This window comes from Hippocampus zosterae, chromosome 3, assembly GCF_025434085.1.
Source record: "Hippocampus zosterae strain Florida chromosome 3, ASM2543408v3, whole genome shotgun sequence".
NCBI classification, from domain to species: domain Eukaryota; kingdom Metazoa; phylum Chordata; class Actinopteri; order Syngnathiformes; family Syngnathidae; genus Hippocampus; species Hippocampus zosterae.
The window spans coordinates 23807419-23826876 of NC_067453.1; the positions used below are offsets into that span (position 1 = coordinate 23807419).

The 19458-nt window shown below is 44.2% G+C and overlaps 1 protein-coding gene across 2 annotated transcripts in view; it reads right to left on the minus strand.

Annotated features, from left to right (window-relative positions):
• LOC127597876 (copine-8-like) overlaps positions 1 to 16867 on the minus strand; it is a 40277-nt gene extending 23410 nt beyond the window's left edge. For both annotated transcript variants that reach the window (XM_052061229.1, XM_052061228.1), the window contains exons 1-4: positions 15542 to 16867; positions 4820 to 4860; positions 2510 to 2556; positions 1297 to 1400 (exon numbers count right to left, since the gene is read on the minus strand). In XM_052061229.1, coding sequence (XP_051917189.1) covers positions 1297 to 1400; positions 2510 to 2556; positions 4820 to 4860; positions 15542 to 15618 — 269 coding nt within the window. In that variant the 5' untranslated portion in view covers positions 15619 to 16867. The remainder of the gene's footprint in view (positions 1 to 1296; positions 1401 to 2509; positions 2557 to 4819; positions 4861 to 15541) is intronic.
• Positions 16868 to 19458: the final 2591 nt, after the last annotated feature.

The following is a 19458-nucleotide window of genomic DNA, read 5'->3' on the forward strand; positions in this document are numbered from 1 at the left end:
CCGTTTCATAATGAGACACACTGACAAGTGTGCGTCTGCGAGCTGTGCGTACGCGTGTGTGTGTTTATGTACGTGCGAGAGAGCGAGATAAAGTGAAGGCAAGGGAGGCATTAAAAACAACATCATGATGGATGTATGTTGATTCGACCATGCAGACACACGCACACATACAGGCACACAGATATCCCGCGGCGCCTCGTGAGCACAAAGTTGTGGATGACATCACTCGGCACCACGCCAGATAGGATTCCGCTTCCTGTGCTGTTTTCTTAGTCGGGGGCGGGGGGGGGGGCTTGCTTTTACAGACACGCGCATAAAAGAGGCCACAAAATAACAGATTGGCGTACAGAAAGCTGTTTTGAGCATTGATTTCATATTGTTGAGATTGTGCTCAAAGCCCATGTAGTAGTCCACTCTTGGGCCTCATGAGCATAAGACAATTTATTGTACTGGTAGGATGACCAGGGCAGATTCATTGAACAACTGCTTGCAATGTCTTTTTGTTGTTTTTTTTTTTTTGGGGGGGGGGGGGGTTGCTAATTGTTAATTTGCTAATATGCTAAATGTGCTACTTTTAGCCTAGAAGGACTTGCGATGAAACTTATTGTGCTATACTGGGGACTGTACTTGGCCCAACTAGTAGCAGGAGCCTATTCCAGCACAATAACAAAAATCCAACTAGTAGCAGGAGCCTATTCCAGCACAATAACAAAAATTTCAACAATAATGGATAATGATTTACAATTTATTAAAATTGATTCGTTTTGGAAATCATTTGACATATTTTTTTAGTTACTTACTTTTTAACATTTTAATGCGTTTGTTCTGGTGGATTTTGTGTATATAAAAAGGATGGTTATAATTTAAAATTTGTATTAAAAAAAAGAGGTTTACTCTGCATTAAAAAAAAAACACTATGTACTCTTTTTTTTCTCCCCTATCTTTGGTTCATCGAGTCCTGATTAAACTAACGGCAATGATGACTTGAGCTTGAAGAGTTCCATTTCCTCTTCAGGATGGGTTACTCGCGATGGGCACCTAAGATTTCTCATCACCGTCTCCAAAAAACACTTGCAAGTCAAATTGACTTATTTTTCCTCTTCGAGGGCAACCGAGCGAAATGAGAATGCTGCTCGGGAAAAGAAAAAGAAAAAAAAGTGACAAGAAAATGTGTCTTTTATTTAAAAGGCGGAATAACGGACATCTCCCTCCCGCACACAGCATGAATATTTCACGCTTAGCTTTGCTCCAATGCATGGAGAGCTGTGCACACACACGAATGAATGGTTAACTCACAGGTCAAAACGTAGATTCTGCCTCTCCTCAAAGAAATAATCCAAGATGAACTTGCGCACAAAGTCAGGGTTGAGTGTGTTGTCGATCACTTCGGTCCTGCCAAACTGTTAAAAAAAATGTGGAAAAAAAATCATGTCAAATATGCATATTGCATCATATATTTTTAGAGATATCTGCCAAATACAGTTGGACACCGTAAATCGGATGCTAAGATGCTAATTGTGACAGAAGACTCTTTCCACGACACAGTTTGTGTGTCTGAAATAACAACGATGACAAACAGATGGGCGATGATTGGTTACCATATCCTGAGCAACCGTGATATCGACTGTGCCGAAATTCTCACAAAGACCGCATTTTCGGACGCATTTTTCATTCGCATGACCTCAGTCCCGGCGCGACTTGACCGCATGGGGTTTCCAAGTTCAAGAAAGAAAATTTGCAAGCTGGGTCCTTTGACACCCTCAGTGGATCCTCCTTCTGGACTGCATTAATCTTGCCAAATTTGGACAGGCTTAATGTGAATTTGGACACCATGTGAGGTTCAGTCGGGGCGGAAGTGACTTCATGTGGCCAAAAATGCGGCCTTCTGAGGACCCAGCTTGTGAATTTGGCCATCATTAGTACAAGGCAAGATGGCCGCCTCCCCTATGATGGATAAAAACAAGTGGATTTTGACCCTCCCATCCCCCTCCACCCCACATTAAAAAAATTATAATAATTACATTTTTCAAAACAATTAAAAGCTATAAAAAAATTAATACAAATTTGAAGCCATAGTCCAAACAATTTACATTTTTCAATGAACACCACATTCCCAAACATTGTTCCAAATATGTCTTAAAGTGAAAGTCATTCTGTGTGTTCACTGCGCTCTCCACATAAAGACTTTTTTTTCGACTTTATATGGAGAGTGTAACACCAGCGCTGTAACACCAGCGCATCCCGCTGGGATGCAATTACACTAATACGGACGTTGCCCATTAGACGGCATCAAACCAGCCGCGTTAACCTGCTCGCTAGTATTTGGGAGAACTTCCCGTGTGTGATGCATAATACATTTGCTGACAACAAAACACCGCAAGAAACGTTTCATCCCTCTCGTGGCACAAAAACTGTGAAAACAACAGTCTTGTTCCCTGTGTCGGTCTCCCAAAACAGTCTGCCGCCACCATTTTATAGCGAAAAAAAAAAAATCCCATTTGCGACTCACCTCTCGCCATTCCCTGTTTGCTATCCCCTGCGTGTACAGCACACAGACTGCGAAGAAAAGGAGATGGAGAGGAGACTTTTACGACAGAACTTTTCAACAGTGACAACTTCATGCTGACGAGCTGAGAGCATATTTTTTCTTCCCGGACAGCGTCGTGGCGGGGAAACTCCCTAATTAAATGTCACTAGAAATTTGCCTCGCAGCGTGATGATGTGTCAGTGGAGGGGTGTTGGGTGGGGTGGAAGGAGAAAAGGGGCAAGGTTGTTGTTTGCGTAGGTGGGAGAGGAAAAACAAGGTTAGAGTGCGGCGGAATGTCTGTCCTCTTTATCGAGTGAGGATGGTCGATAATATTGACATGTGAGTGTTTCCCGTCCGTCGTGGGGAGTCTCAGTGGGTTTTTTTTCTCCCCCTCCCCGTAAAGACAGAGAAATGGTAGAAAAGCAGAGCGAGGCGATCATCCGGCACTAAAGTGACATTTCATTAGCATTCGCGCCACCGCCGCTACCGCTACCGTGCTGGAGATGTGCTCGTCTCACCAAGTGCGAGGAAATGATGTCATAGCGAAGTAGGTTTGAGAACAGATAGCGATCATCATTTTGGGGCAAGTCCCATCCTCTCTTTCTTTGTTTTGATGCTCCATGTGAGTTAAAGTTGCAGTTGTTTGAAGTTTTACAATCACAGGTAACGTCAAAGCTAATTCCTTAGCCGGTATGATGCGTTCGCAAAATGCACTGATGAGGTCAAACGATGTCATCGAGAAGGTTTGAGACCAGTTGGCAATCATCAATTAGGGTTTGTTTTTTTACCGCAACAGGTCAAGTCCATTCATTCATTCATCTTCCGAGCCGCTTGATCCTCCCAGCCGTCATCGGGCAGTAGGCGGGGGACAGCCTGAATCGGTTGCCAGCCGGCACACAGAAACGAACAACCATTCGCACTCACACTCACACCTAGGGACAATTTAGAGTGTTCAATCAGCCTGCCACGCATGTTTTTGGAATGTGGGAGGAAACCGGAGCACCCGGAGAAAACCCACGCAGGCCCGGGGGAGAAGATGCAAACTCCACACAGGGAGGCCGCAGCTGGAATCGAACCCGGTACCTCTGCACTGTGAAGCCGACGTGCTAACCACTGGACTACCGGGCCGCCAGGTCAAGTCCAATACTTTGTTATTATTTTGTGGCGTAACCCCGGCAGTTACTGGAATGTTAATTGCTTTAAAGACGTGCTGCTAATTGGTTCTTGGATGGGAAGATCGGAGTACCGGTAGTTTCTTTTCCGATTTTGGTCACGGAATGAATCCAATTTGTAAGTCAAGGTTCCTCTTTTTGGGGAAGCGAGAGAGGAAGAAGGATGATCATTCTCGGCGGGGCCAACGTTTATACAAGGAGGCACTTGTGCTGCGTCCATGTCTCTGCTCTGCTGACAGTCACTGGCCACAGTCACACAGCATTAGAGCGCCTCAGCACACGTACACAAACACACACAAACATGCACGGCCACATATTCAGGGGCCTGCGGCACACACTAGCGTACCATATTCATATTAGCTTATAAAGCCGGATGAAATTCCATTGTTTGTGCATATTGCGCTCCTATATATGCACACGTGTGTGTGTGTGTGTGTGTGTGTGCGTGTGTGTGTGTTTAGTAAACTGGGGGGTGGGGGGGATGATTTTGGAAAAATGCCCAAATCCAACAGGAATGATGTCACAGTCGCTCTTTAGTTTTACTATATATATATATATATATATATATATATATATATATATATATATGTGTGTGTGTGTGTGTGTGTGTGTACATGAGTGCACACTGTCAAAAATTTTGTTGAAATGCCCAATTTAAAATTTCAGTTTTGTACCTTGAAATTTTGAATCCAGCCCTATTTTTCTGCCGTTTCCTTGTTAGCAGTTCACCCCCCCCCCCCACCCACCCACACACCCAGTCTGCCTCAAATCTTCCATAATGTTTGGATTATAAGCATGTTTGATGACAGTTGGCATTGCAGTTGATTGAATGAGCCATTCCGCAATGTTATGTAAATCCATGTTTATGTTCCCGGATGCTATGTAAATTAGCAGTCTGTCCCAGATCTTAAAAGACAGCATCTTGATGGTTAGCCCTCCAGTAACCCAACAAGTGATCAATGTTGTATGTGTCCACGTTTAGGTTCCAGGAAACATATTTGTTCTGCCAAGACTACTTTGGATCTTATGTTATGTGGAGATTAAAATGTTCCAGGAGACTCACAGGTAGTATCTCCACAATGTTGTGTGCATTAATGTTCATGCGATGTGTGTGTCTTACTGGGATCCGACTTGGAGAAGGTGTCTCGGTCCAGCAGGTTTCTAAAGTAGAAAACAAGAGACAACCATTAGCGCTAATTGAATAGCATCTTAATTAAGCATCCTCAGCAAACGTCAACAAACAAACAAAGACTTCTCTCTGACCACTGGCCTTTGATTGGTTTCCACTGAGGCAGCAGCATTAAAGAGACTGCAGAATGCAACATAAAGTGGAGCTTATTAAATATTTCAGGCGTGCAGCAGCCTGTTTTCTTTCTCTTTTTGCCTTCCCTCAGCGGCATCAAATTTACATGACACCGCCATCTTGGCTCTGCAGGCCCAACGGGGAAGAGGAGGAGGATGATGAAGATGAGGCAAATGAGAAACACCGACGCCGAGCAGCTGCTCTGAACTGAGGAAATCAATTAAAGACGAGCTAGGAGGGAGACCCAAAGTGTTGTGTCATGTACAAAAAGCAAAAAGGTTCTGATAGAGTATAATTTCAAATAATGGCACCGTGATAGTCACGATGAAAGCTGGTTCTGTTATAACACCATTAAAAGCAACACTGATTTAACGCAATTAAAATAATAGGGTTCTGATACAACAATTTGAAACAATAGGCCAATGACGAAAAAAAAACCCCGTTATGCTACATTACAATGAAATGTAACAGTTGAAACAGAGAGTTCTCGAAGTAGCAGTATGCTTGACAGGAAGTAGCACAGAGGAATCATTATCAACAAGTAGGACAAGAATTGGCACAGGAAGATATATTTTGCCAACCTATATGTCAATACAGTGAACAGGAGACAGCACAGGAAGTTACGTCCAAGCTAGAAGGCGGTAGTACTGAAAGTGGAATTACAACCAGTAAAAAATAGCACAGGAAGTAGAAATGAACATGACGCAGCGCAGAAGTACTGCAGGAATTAGAACAGGAAAATATAAGCCGTTCTTTAAGTGGCGTTTTTATCTGTACTTATGTTCTTCTAAACTCCCGAAAAGTTACCGGTCACAGCTCAAGTTCTTTTCCAATTGAAAGTACGAATAAACCAAGAAGACACAGAATACAGTACCAGGCTGTTTTTCTTGTAAGCTAGCAGCTAGCAATCACTTTGTGCTGCTATCATGGAAACACATCACAGTCAGAGGGGCAAGTACACAGTCGTTCAAATTTACAAATTGACTTGCGTTTTAAAGAACATTCTTGAGTGCGTTTTTAGGAAGACCGTACTTGGCGCGATCACAAACCCGTATTCTGCATTCTTCATATTCATGAAAAATTGGCAATTTTATTTTCAACGTGATGTAGCGCTATTTTGTGTTTGACAGGAAGTGATACAAGAAATTGAATTATGGCTGACATGAAGTAATATTACATTTGATATGAAGTAGTAGAGGAAGTAGAATTACAACCAACAGGAAGTAGCATGGGAAGTAAAATCAGAAAACATCAGAGCAGGAACGGTACTGCATCAGGAAGGAAGACAAACTACACGGACGTAGCTATGACAGGCGAACAATTAGTCGTTCGCGGGCGAAGCCAGAGGGCGGCCATTTTACGTTGCCATTGTTGCTGACATCTTGTTTGCTTTTTGCACTACTATCAGTGCATGTTTTATGCATACAATTGTGACTGTGAAAAATGGAATTAGGACAGACAGGAAGTCTACAGGAAATAGTATTGCAGATGAAAGTACCGGTAAGCAAAACAGGAATGAGCATCGAAAAAAATGTATCAGGAATTAGCATTGAAAAAATGTATCATTGTCACCAGGAAGTCGAACAGGAAGGTGTATTATGGCGAATTGGAAGCAGGAGAAGAAGTACAATCACAATCAACAGAAAGCAGCACAGGAAGTAGTACAGAATGCAGGATTGTGTCCGACAGGAAGTAGCACAGGAAGTTGTGTCACAACCAATAGAACGCAGCAAAGCAAGTTGTAATACACCTGACTGAAACTCATAGAGACAATACTCATGTCCAACAAAAAGGAGCACAGGAATTTGTACTACGGCCGACGTAACATGGTAATTCATATTTCCGCGCTGAGGAAGTAGCATTAACGTACTTAAAATGAAACATAATTTTCCATTGACAGAGTATGTGCGTGCATGATGTGCCAATGCCAGGAGTTGTTCCAAGTTGCTTCTGGGGCTGTGAAGGGGTGTTTGGAGGGGGGGGGGGGGGGGGGGCGTTGGACTTGTTTGGATGATGAAGCTATCATGCTAGCTGGGGGGCGAGCGCAGTGTCGCTCGTGTCCCGTCCTGTCCCGTCCCACTTGACAGGCGGCGAGAGCCGTGCAGCCGTTGATGTCAAGTGATGTTTCTGGATCAGGCTCAGGGCTTCTGCTGATCCCAGCGTGGCCCAGATGGTACCACCCCCCCACCCCCCACCCAGACTCAATCCACCAAACTCCCCCTCCTTTAAATAAATGATAATAAGCCGACGGGATGGCATCCAAGCGCTTTGCGAGTGTGTGGGAGTGAGAAGTGGGAGACTTCACCTGCCAAACCAGATACAGTACATGGTGGGTAAAAAGGCAAGAAATAAAGTGAAAACAAATGTGTGTGCACATGTGCAATATATATGTATGTGTGTGTGTATACATACATGTGCGTAGCCTGTTTGGGTGGAGCTGTGCCAGTGCTTATCTGTGCACATCAATATGTGTGTGTCGCATGTACTTGTGCGTGTATGTGTGTCCACCTGATCTTGTTTGTGAGGCAGCCCCCCCCCACAAAAAAAAGGAAAAAAGAACTGGTGTCCCATGGTGGGAGGCCCCCGTCTGAGTGGCTCTATGTTCATCAAACATTTACAGCAGCGTTCCCTCCCGACACCGAAATTACATTCGAACTCCCACCAGCGACGTATCACGTGCTCGCCGCAACATGGCCACCCGCCGCTTAAAAGCCACGTTTGACACTAAGCCAGATGAGAACAGACTTCTATGCTTGGAAAATGAAGCGCAAATTGAAATAACGCTTTTCTAGTTGAAGGTCTGGAAAGATGTACAAATACACACATAACAATGGTGATGTATTAAAAGACTCAACTGCAGATAGGGGAGGGCATCGACTGTATACACCATGGATGCACATAACATTGTGCAGTGACCAACTGTCAGATTCTACCAAAATGCTAATTGTTACTGAGGACGCCGTCTCCCCATGACATAAGATCCAAAGAAGACTTAGCATGAATTTTGAGTTGTGCAGCTAAATGGAACATTTGCAAGGACACACACAAACAACATTGTGGAGCGACCGCGTTTGAATCTACCACCGGTCCGCCCCAATCGAATGCTAATGATCGAAAAAGATGCTGTCGCCAATTTATCCAATATTCCAGGCACATTTGATGTAACTTGTAAGTTGTGTCGCTCCTTGTAATGACGACCACATGCTCGGTTTGAGCGGGATGCCGACTGTCTGGAAAGAAGCTGTCTCCATATAATGTAAGACCTGAGGCAGATTGTAGCATCGATTCCCAGAACATAAATATGAAGCACCACAAGATTGTGTTGCAACCAGCTGTCACTCTACCGGGATCCCAGTTGCTGTAATTGACACTTAAATCCCACCTAAATACAAAATGATGTCAGGCAAAATGCAGCTTAATTGTCACAGTTAAGAGAGACTGAAGAAGATGACGACTTGGAGGCAGTCCAAAAGTTGCTCAATCTAATTTGGAGTTCCATCTTTTATGACGGAGAACACGGCACCGGACGGGATAGAAGTGCGGCGGAAAAGTGTGTCAAAGTGGAAAACAACTAACTCATTTTGACTTGAATGACCACGAGGGTGCCACTTGAGGCAAAGGCTTTAAGACCCCAACAGCCAGATTGTTACAGTGTTATTCCATGTGCTTGCTCTGTATCAACTGCCCACAACACTGAATATCATGAGGGTAATTTTCCACCTTTCGGAGGTGCTAGCAAAGCCGTAACAACACTTGACTCTTGGCTATTGTGTTGAAAGCAATGAAGTACTTTGATACTTACTTTTGGTATTTTACACAAGACAATGGGGCTGGTGTCACTGAAATGCCTTGCAGTGCAAACGCACATAGACATGGAAATATGCTGCCTTTGCAGAGTTCTGTGTGAAAAAAGGGTGAGAGGACTCTCTTTGAAAAAGACTTCAGTGTCAGGACACCGTTACACTGTTTGTCTTGGCATGATGTTGGCACTATCTGGCTTTGCGGGGTTCTGTGTCAAGTTGCAAAGGCGGTAGCCTCTGTTACGATTATGCTTTGGCCATCTTGCGCTATCTCTGTGTGAACTCTAAAACTCAAATTTAGAGGCCTTTTCTCGCCCTGGTGTCCCATTTTTTCTTGTTACTTTGCTGAATTTTGCATGAAAGAGACAAAATGCCAAATACTTTGAAGTGGCAATTTCTGTCTGTGTAAAAGGCTCAAAGTCTTAGGCCGATTTTCCCACTGCCTGTAAGAGCATCAGTTTCTGTGTCACCGTTTTCCCATGTGGCTTTGCCTGGAAAAAAATGTACTGTGATTTCTGTGTAAAAGGCTTTAAACATTTTTTAAACAGCCTCTAAACAAATTTGTGTGTGTGTGTGTGTACACATGGTGTATGAAGCGCTGTCATTTTCCATGATGCTTCGTTGGATTGGAGCGAAATCCATGAAATACAGTAACTGCAGTTATGGCTTTGCAATACTGTGTGAAAGTCCTCATCACTAACCCATTTGATGAAGCTTGTATGTATGTTTTTTTCTACTTGCCACCCTTTCACATCTAGGTTTGCTGGGTTTGTGTGAAACACAAAATGAGATATCTACTGTTATGTATCAATCTATAATTTGGGGGAATGGCTGTGTGAAAAACTTTGTCTTAAACCTAATTTTACAGTGCCTATGATTAAAGAAAATAATAATCCATGTGTCTTTGGTGCATTTTGTTGAAAAAAAAAACAGTTGTGGTGCTGAAGCTGCAATTTTACAGGATCTCTGTTAGAAAAACTTGAAGATTTACATTACATTTTTATCCTGCATGTTAAAATAATCTTTCACGTGCTGTCGCTTCATTGGGTTCCTTGAGAAAGACAAAATCTACTGCTATGGCTTTCGGAACTGCAAAGTCTTTCAAACAAACTCAAATTTTACACTGCCTGTTAAAAGTGACTTTTTTTGTATGTAGGACGAACACTGCCTCTACAGTACTCTTCTGGCTCTGATGCAAGGACTGTGTGAAAAAAGATGATGGACAACAATTGTCCAATGCCGTCAGTCATCCTTTGGCTCAAAAACAAAAAAATAAAAACACCAATAGAGAAGAGCATATTGATTCCATCCCAGAAAGGTTATTCTTCATTACTGTTGTACACATGGTGTTTCTTTCTTCACCTAAGTGAGGAAAACGAAAAATTGGCGCTGACACATCGACCCGCCTCGCAGCTTGTCAGCGGGGAATCTTCAATGGCGCCACATCTCAACGCGTCAATGCTTCTGCGCCGCCTTCTGTGGGCCCTAAATGTCACGCAACTTCAACTCCACAGTGTGCTCGGACCCTGAGACAGGCGGCGGCCGTGTGATCTTTTGACGCTCTGATTTTCCAAACATCTGCGTGGTCGCCCAATGCCGTCTGCTCGCAACACGCACTCACCCAAATGTGTGTGCGTGTGTGTGTGTGTTTGTGTGTGTGTGTGCATGTGTGTGTGTGTGTGTGTGTGAATCCTTCTGCTCTGATGTAAATGTGAAGCCTATGGCAAGAGAACCATCTTCCAGACATTACGCACCATGACAAAGTGAGAAAATCACACCGCCTATACTAGCACATGCAGAAAGAAGGGTGGGAAAGATTTTAGGCGGCGCATGGATCTGAGATGTCTCTTCTGTCAGCGGGGGACGCCTGTGACTCTCATCAGAGAGGCTTGATCCTCACACACCTAGCAATCGTTCATTGCAACGTCTGGAAATGAAAAACGTGTCCGCTTCCCACCTTTTGTGGCAGACTTGTTTTGTCTTTTCGGCCATGTCTTCTTGAGACTTTTTTGTGGGTGTATTCTTGATAGACATGCCCACCAAATTTTGTGGTTATTCTCGTGCAAACCAAATGTCATGTGGCAAAGTGAAATTGGGTTTGGGGCTTGAATTTCCCTAAAACATGTCTTCTGCCGTTAATCAAATAAGCCAACAAAGCTGTCACTAACCGTTTGGTCATGTGTAGCTCGTGTGAAACAGTCGCTGATTAAATTCAATCCTGCTGTAATGAATGGTATATACACAAGGGTGGCCGGTACAACGATATGTACTGTGTTTCATGCGAATATTAATCATAACCAGGACTATATGGCAGTGGGGCATACTTTTAATTTGTTTTTTTACTTTGAAAGTTTCCTCAAATTCAACACCGTTTAATCAATCTATGAGACTGTTGAGGTGCCACTGGATTGGCGAGCAACAGAGATCATTACTGTGACTCCCTTTTTTCACTGATAGGGGGAGGGAGGTATTTTTATTAGTAAGAAATAAATTAATACAAAAATAAAAAATAGATACATATTCAGTATCATAAAAATATGGGATGTGTTTTAGTCGTCTAAGACCATGTACACGAACTGGACACTTCATGAAGAACACCATATTATGAGATCCAATACAAACAAACAAAAAAATCTGCTGTTCGTACTGTAAACCTGAGCATTGACTCAATCATGCCGAGAACTGCCTAATATTTTGGTGAGTTTGTTGCGCTACATCACAGGGTCAAAATATTAGGAACTGCTCCCAGTATGACACATTGCTGTACACAACTAATTACTCATACAACAACACTGCAATGTGACAAAATGAAATTATATTCAACAATAGGGAGGATGCCTGTCATAACACTATGCATTTGTCAAGTCAACAGTATTTATAGAGCACTTTCAAACAGCCATCGCTGCATACAAAGTGCTGTACATGGAGCAATTTAATATGCACAATAAACAGTAAGACAAATCGGTAATAAAGGCGGTAGAAAGTACCAAACAGTAAAACCAAGAACAAATCTAAGTCATGCTGAGTCGAATTCCAAAGAATACAAGTGAGTTTTGAGGAGGGCTTTGAAGATGGGCAGCGAGGAGGCTTGCCGAATGTTCAGTGGGAGGTCATTCCAGAGAGAGGGACCAGCAACAGAAAAGGCTCGATCCCCTCTGAGCCTCAGTTTAGTTCTTGGTACTTCTAATAAGTCTGGTCTACAGACCTGAGGCGCCGGGCAGGTGTGTAGGGGCGGATGAGCTCAGAGAGGTAAGGTGGCGCGAGATTATTCAGAGATTTGAAAACAAAGAGGAGGATCTTGAAAATAACTCTAAAATGAATGGGGAGCCAGTGAAGGGATGCCAGAGTAGGAGTTATGTGCTCCCTCTTACGAGTACCAGTCAAGAGGCGAGCAGCGGCATTCTGCACCAGCTGAAGGCGCTTAATGGAGGACTGGCTGACTCCAAAGTACAGGGCGTTGCAGTAATCGAGCTGGGATGTGACAAAGGCATGAATTACTGTCTCAAAGTGTTCATGTGAGAGGAGAGGTTTTATTTTGGCCAGCTGTCTAAAGTGAAAGAAGCTGGATTTAACAACGGCACTAATTTGCTGATCGAGTTTGAAATCACTGTCCAGTTTAAGGCCCAAGACTGTTGACTTAAGATAAGGAGACAGGGGGCCCAAGTCTACAGGATGGAATGTACAAGGGCCACTGGGACCAAACAATATCACCTCTGTCTTCTTTTCGTTGAATTTCACGAAATTTTGTGCCATCCAGTTTTGATTTCTTCCAGACAGGATAGGAGTGGCCTTAATGAGAAGGCGTCTTTCTTGCTTAATGGGACATAGATCTGGCAGTCATCTGCATAGCAGTGGAAGGGAATACCATGTTTCCTTACGATGGAACCCAATGGGAGCAGATACAGCGAAAACAGCAAAGGCCCCAGAATCGAGCCCTGTGGAACACCACATGACAGGGGAGCAGTGCGTGATTCAGAGCAGCCAAGGCTGACACAAAAGGTTCTGTCAGCTAGATAAGACCTAAACCACTCAAGAGCACTGCCGCCAATGCCCACCAAGTGCTGCAAACGAGTCAGCAGAATACTGTGATCCACTGTATCAAATGCTGCAGTTAAGTCCAATAAAATGTCATTAAAAACGCGTAACAGGGCTGACTCCGTGCTACGCATCATCTTGACACCTGACTGGAAGACCTCCAAGATGTTATGTTCATCCAAGATAAGTTTCAACTGCATGTGCACCACTTTTTTCCAGAATTTTGGAAATGAAAGGCAGTTTGGAAATGGGCCTGAAACTTGACAGCACATCTGGATCAAGACCAGGTTTCTTGATCAAGGGTTGGACCACAGCATGTTTAAACTGCTGGGGAACTACACCAGAAGAGAGGCTGCTGTTGATGATATCCAAGACCGATGCGGCAACACTCGGGAGAACCTCCTGAAAGAAGTGCGGGGGAAGAGAGTCGCAAGGTGAGCCAGATGGCTTCGTCTGGCGTACTACATCCTCCAAAAGCGCCAAGGACGCAGTTTCAAAAGAATTTAGTATAGCTGAACATGGACAGAGGAGTCAGATGCGGTATTTGAGACTGGAGTCCTAGCTGTAGAGACGTTATCAATGAAAAACTGAAGGAATCTGTTGCACATCTCGGCTGAAGAATCCGAGCAAGTAGGCAGAGGGGGTTTGAGTACACAATCTATTGTTTTAAATAGTGCGCGTGGGTTGTGACGGTTAGCTAGAATAAGGTCCGACAGATATTCTCTTTTGGCCTCTTTTACTGTGAGTTGGTAGTTACGGCAGCAGTCTTTTCAAATTTGATAAGAGACATGCAATTTGTCTTATTTCCACTTGCATTCAGCTTTGCGACACCCCTGCCTAGCTGCGCGGGTAATGTCGTTAAACCATGGCTCGGGTTTAGGTTTTGGGAGCACAGTTTTTGAAGGAGCCACCAAATCCAGGATGGCACGGCATGACGAGTCGAACCAAGAGGTGAGTTCCTCTGTGTTAGACGAGGGTACGCAAAGGTTATTAAAGGCATCAGAGAAACGACTAGCAGTGCGAAGGTTAAAAATTTGGAGTTTACAACTATGAGCGCCAGATTTCACAGCAGCATGTGATAAGACTATGTCAAATAAAACTGCCATGTGATCAGAAATCCCATTTTCAAGGACTTCCAGATTTGACACCGGTAGACCATGAGCAAGGACAAGGTCTAAAATATTTCCCTGTTCATGTGTCGGGCTGGTCACATACTGCACAAAATTAAAAGAGTCGATAAGTCTTAAGAAGTATTTTGCTAGCGTTTTTTCCCGACAGCACACATGGATATTAAAATCCCCCATTAGGAGGATATGATCATATCTCAGCCTGATTTCCGCAAGAAAGGTTTCAAAAGTCGCTTAAAAAGTCTCTGTTGTATTTAGGAAGACGGTAAATGACAGCACAAAGCACCGGGAAAACACGACCAACTTCAAAGAAGGTTGCTTCAAAGCTGGTGGCCGATGTGGTGAATGTGCACCGTTTACATTTGAAATTGTCCTTAAAGATGCTCACCGTACCTCCACCACGGCCTGATGTCCTCGGGGTATCGAGGAAACCACAGTCAGGTGGCAACAATTCAATCAAAGCGCCCAAGTCTCCGTCAGACACAGAAAATCCAAGTCATTGGAAAGGAAATACTCCCTCAGAATATGGGTCTTGTTCGTCAGCGACCGGGCGTTTAACAACGCGATCCTTGTGGGAGTAACAACGGGAGGGATTGCCTCTTCCGATCGCCGAGCCCGGGGGAATTCCCTCAAAAGCTTTTGCTGGATTCCTCCCCGAGAAAGGCGTGGAGGGTAGAAATGCCGTGGCGCTTTGGGAGAGCCAACGACTGTTAGCAAGCACGAGGCGACGGGGTCGAGGGCACACCACGCTGGAGCGATCGAAGTGTGTCTCAGATCCCGTTTTAGCTTCACGAGCTGACCACTACTACGTTTGCCGCGGCTTTTTGATGTTTGGACGCTTCATTAGGTACACCACCTGATCAGATCAAATACGACAACAAATCCTCCTTTCATCCAATAATGCAGACACAGTGGGACTTTGGGATACCGAATACGTCCACCAATTTATGAGCTTCCCTCATTATGAGCCTTCACTGGGTCGATTTTTGTTGGAAATGAGCTTGCAAAGGTACTACAATGCCCTCACATGTGGGCAAGGAAAGACAGCCAATTATGCTCTTACCACTGTTTAACGAATGGGAAAGTCCGTCAAACACTAAAATATAAAATGAGACACTTTCAAGAGCTGCTGTAGGCCACTAGTCATGCCCTGCCACACACAGGCAGACGACCGGCCAACTCACAATTGCCGCGGCCCTTAAAAGGTCCACATTCAGCACACGAATACAACATTCTCATTTATTATGTTTCATGCAATGCCGTGTTAATTTTTCCAATATTAAAAACGTCAAACTATTTTTTTTTTTTTTGTGGGCTGAATTTGAGTTATGGCATTTCAATTCATTTTAATGGGGGAAATTGAGTTGCGAGCTTGGTCACAGAATGAATGAACCTACTATGTCAAGAAAGCACTATGTAATAATAATAGTAATACAAATAATAATTTTAAAAAACACCATCTTGGCACCAGGGTGAAACATCTCTGTACGTGTCAGCTCACACATATGACAGCTTTGCCAAAAATGAAGCGTCACACTCACGCAAACACACAAAAGTGAACGATGCATGTTTCGTACCTGCACGACACAGTGAGTTCAACTTTGGTGGCGGGGATGGCCGCGGTGAAGGGGTCCGCGTCCCCGATGCACGCCATGCTCCAATCTGCAGAAAAGCCTCAGTGGCGGGCATGAGAGGGATAGGAATTAGCTGGATGATGATGAGGAGGATGCCGGTGGTCGTGTCGTGGGGAAGGAGACGAAAGGGAGTTGGCGGAAGTGGAAGTGAGACTGGGGAGGAAGAATGAAGGAGGCTCCTCCGTCCGTTGCTCCCGACCGAGCGCCGACGTGTGGATGCTTCTGAGCGCGGGAAAAAGCTGGTAGCGTGTGACTCGAGAGAAAGTGAGAGAGCGAGAGAGAGAAGGGTGGAGGGCAGAGATAGAGTGTGAAGGATTTCAATTGGCTGTGGATTAAAGCAGCTGTGTGTAATAATTACATTCCTACCTCTACTATACCACTCACTGTGAGAATTGAGGGGGGGGGTGGAGAGAGAGAGAGATTCCGCAAGAGGGAGAAAGAAAAGAGATTGATGGAGATGGCGAGAAAGAGAGTGAACAAGAGAATGTGAGGGAGAGAAAAAGACCGAATAGGGTAGAAGAGTGAACGAACAGAATGACAGGAAGAGAGATGGAAGGAGAGGGAGTGGGGAGAAGAGATGGAAAAGAAAGGAAGAGGAAGAGCTATGAAAGAAGCAAGAGCAGAGGGAGCGACGGAACGTGGGAAAGGGAGAGATGAGAGCACGGGGAGAGGGAAAAAAGGTGAGGAAGGGGAGAGCTGGAGATGGAAAGAGAGAGGGAGTGGGGAGAGGTAGATCGAGTGAGAGAGCACGGAACGAGAACAAGAGAGGAGACGTGTGAAAGGACAGGGAGAGGTGCGGGGAAGGTGAGAGCGAGAGAGAGATAGAGAGGGAATGGAGGGAAAGGATAGGGGAGGAAGAGAAAGAGAGGGGGACAAGTTGAGAGAGAGAGAGTAATGAGAGAGGGTTAGAGAAAGAGAGGTGAAGAGAGAAAAAAGAGGGAGGAGACAGAGAGAGAAAGAGAAGATGAGCGTGAGAGAAGGTAAGAGGGAGAGAGGGGGGGAATGAGATAGATAACGACAAAGAGAGCAGGTGAGAGGGGCAGACCAAGGATGGAGAGATTTCCATTTCAAGTATCTGTGGCTGAAACCAACAGTATCCAATTGACTGCTTTCCAAGTGCAACAATAAGTTTAGCCCTCAAAACTAACTTTGACAATGACTGAGGATGTGCATGATTTGCATGTGACATCACTTCCTGTGTCTCCCATGAAAAATTGGCATTGTGGAAAAGAAAGTTGTGTCAAAGTCGCGCAAAGGTGGTCCAGCCCAGCTGTGACTCGGCAGATGGTTCGCCTTCGGGGACCACCCTGACCACTTCGGACATGCCCGGAGCAAAATGGCAAGCGGGGAACATGACATCCATGCTAACCTCTCTCCTAAAAGTCTTTTCCAGCTGAATGGCGGTTTCACTCTTCACCACAATTGGGTGAGAGCAAATCACTTAGGTTCCCAGCGTGCCCATGGCGGCAAAAATCTCCCCCCCCCCCCCACAGCTAGATGGCTACCTGAGCAAGACAAAGCTAATTAGCAAGCCCAGTGTGAAGCTGAGAGAAAAACACAGGACATCTGTCAGTGCTGGTCAACATGGACGTCACATTTCAGCAAAAGTAGAATGTTCCCACCCATGAACAACATGCTGAGTAGCAATTGTTGTTCCGGGCATTTGAGGACTAACATTCTTTTTTCATTGGCGGAGTAAACAAATGCTCATCAAGACCATTAATGACATGCCAGACAATTTGGTTTGTCTCCAAGTCAGATCTATTGTAGGCAACCTGTGGCCAGGTTTTGGACTTTTTTTCCCATCATTGCTTCATTTCACGATGTCACGCTGTATAAAATAATGGCAGATTGAGAATGTGCTCATCAAAACCGTTAATGACATGCAAGACCATGTGGTTTGTCTCGAAGCTTTATTTACATTATTGAAGGAGTGAGCAGTCAATGGGCAAATTTAGGATATTTTATAGCCCCAAAACATTTTTTTTAATTACCCAAGGTCATATTGACTCAAAGGTGCCAAATCTTGAAAGCACTCACCAAGGCTGTTAATATGACGTAAATCCATGTGGTTAGCTGCAAACTTTTACCTACAGCAGGGACAAAATAAGTTGACAGGGTTTGTTGGAAATTGATTTTTGAGCTTGTTAGTGCACTAGTAGACTTTGATCCACATCAGGGGGTCACCTATGGCTTACCGTGACGTTCCAGACAAACAAAACCGAACCACGTCACTAACACTCCTCATCCCCAACCCCAAATGGGCCAAATACATAAGGTGGACATTTCTCCTGAATTGGCAGGAGCACAGCTGACAGTTGAAGAGCATGAAAAATCTCACATTGAATTGCAGCTGCTCTCAGACGACATGTGCACAAGATCCTGTCCAGACACAAACCCAAAGTCAGCAGCAGAGCTTGAAGATAACACGTTTGTATTGTATTATCAGACAGAACGTCAGACAAAAAATGTTGACATTGATCTAAAATAAGTTAATCACAATAGCATCAAAACAAGAAAGCGGCCTTATCTTAGCATACCGAACAAAAGAAGGTAAGGTCTTTAATAAGAATCCCCCGTCCCCCGTGTTCAAAGGGTGTTCCTGATGGAAAGTTGCGCTGAGTCGGCATCTCCTCCCACATGTGCAATGCTGCAAAAAAAGGTCCGCGTGCCGCTGCTGTTTTTAAATGAGGATGAATGGACGCCCGCACTTTAATAAGCATCATCATCGTGCTGCTGCCCAGGAGGCTCTGAGGAAACAACACGGCAAGTTGGACGGGAAAGTTTGCAATGATACTTGGAGATGTTGAGCAGTGACCATGCCAAAAAACATCAAATGAACCCGGACCATGATGGGGTGTAAAAATATTCAAGATCATTGGGGCTTTTAAAAGTGTGCGCACACTCGCGTAACTCTGAATGTGGCTGTGGTCAAAATTAAGCAGTTACATTGAAATTCATATAAATGGGCGTAAGAAACACCTGCCATTATTTACAGTGCCTCTGATTAAATCCAAATAGCGCTCAGATGCTCTTGCTCAGTAGTCTTTTCCTGATTAAAAAAAAAACAAATGTTGCGGAATCTCTCTGCAGATTGTGCTGTACAAAAATGTCAGGAAACGCCTAGAGAACAGGATTACGACATTTGGGGTAAATCACCGGCACTTTAAATGGTGGCAAATGTGTGCTGACACGCATTTGGCACAAGTTTGAATGTGGCTGTTTAGTTCAACATACAGCCGCAAACCACAGCTATTTATTTACAAGTTTACAAATGATTAAAATTTACCTTATTCCTTTATGTATTAAATCACAAAAACCTAGCATTTAAATAGGGGCGTGTCAACATATTATATCCCCCGCAGATATAGTGAGCAGATAACATGTCAGGATACAAAGTGTGTACAGATGTCTACCGAGCATGGGCCATAATCAATATACAGACCCACCATCACATGGTGACTTGCATGTCTGTTGACATGGTCTTTGAGATCATGTCAGTGCCTGTGACCATACAATATGAGTGGTAAAAGCAGACCACATCAATAAACATGCAGTGAGTGAAGACCATAAGCAACTTGGGCGAACACGTGTAGCGTGTTTTCTTGAGACCGTTTGTTTGCCTTTTTTTTTGCCTTGCCGCTGCTGCCATCTGGTGGATACATTTGTTAATTATTTCACAGCCATAGTCCATTGCCCAAAGTCCTGGTTTTGAAGAATGTGTCCTATGGAAAGCAGGAATATTTCAGTTTGTTGTCATGTATATTTTTACACGAGTAGTTGGAAATCATTTTTATAAAGTATATATACATATTGGGGGGAACGGTGTTCTGTGCAAAAATAAAAGCATCGGGGATCTG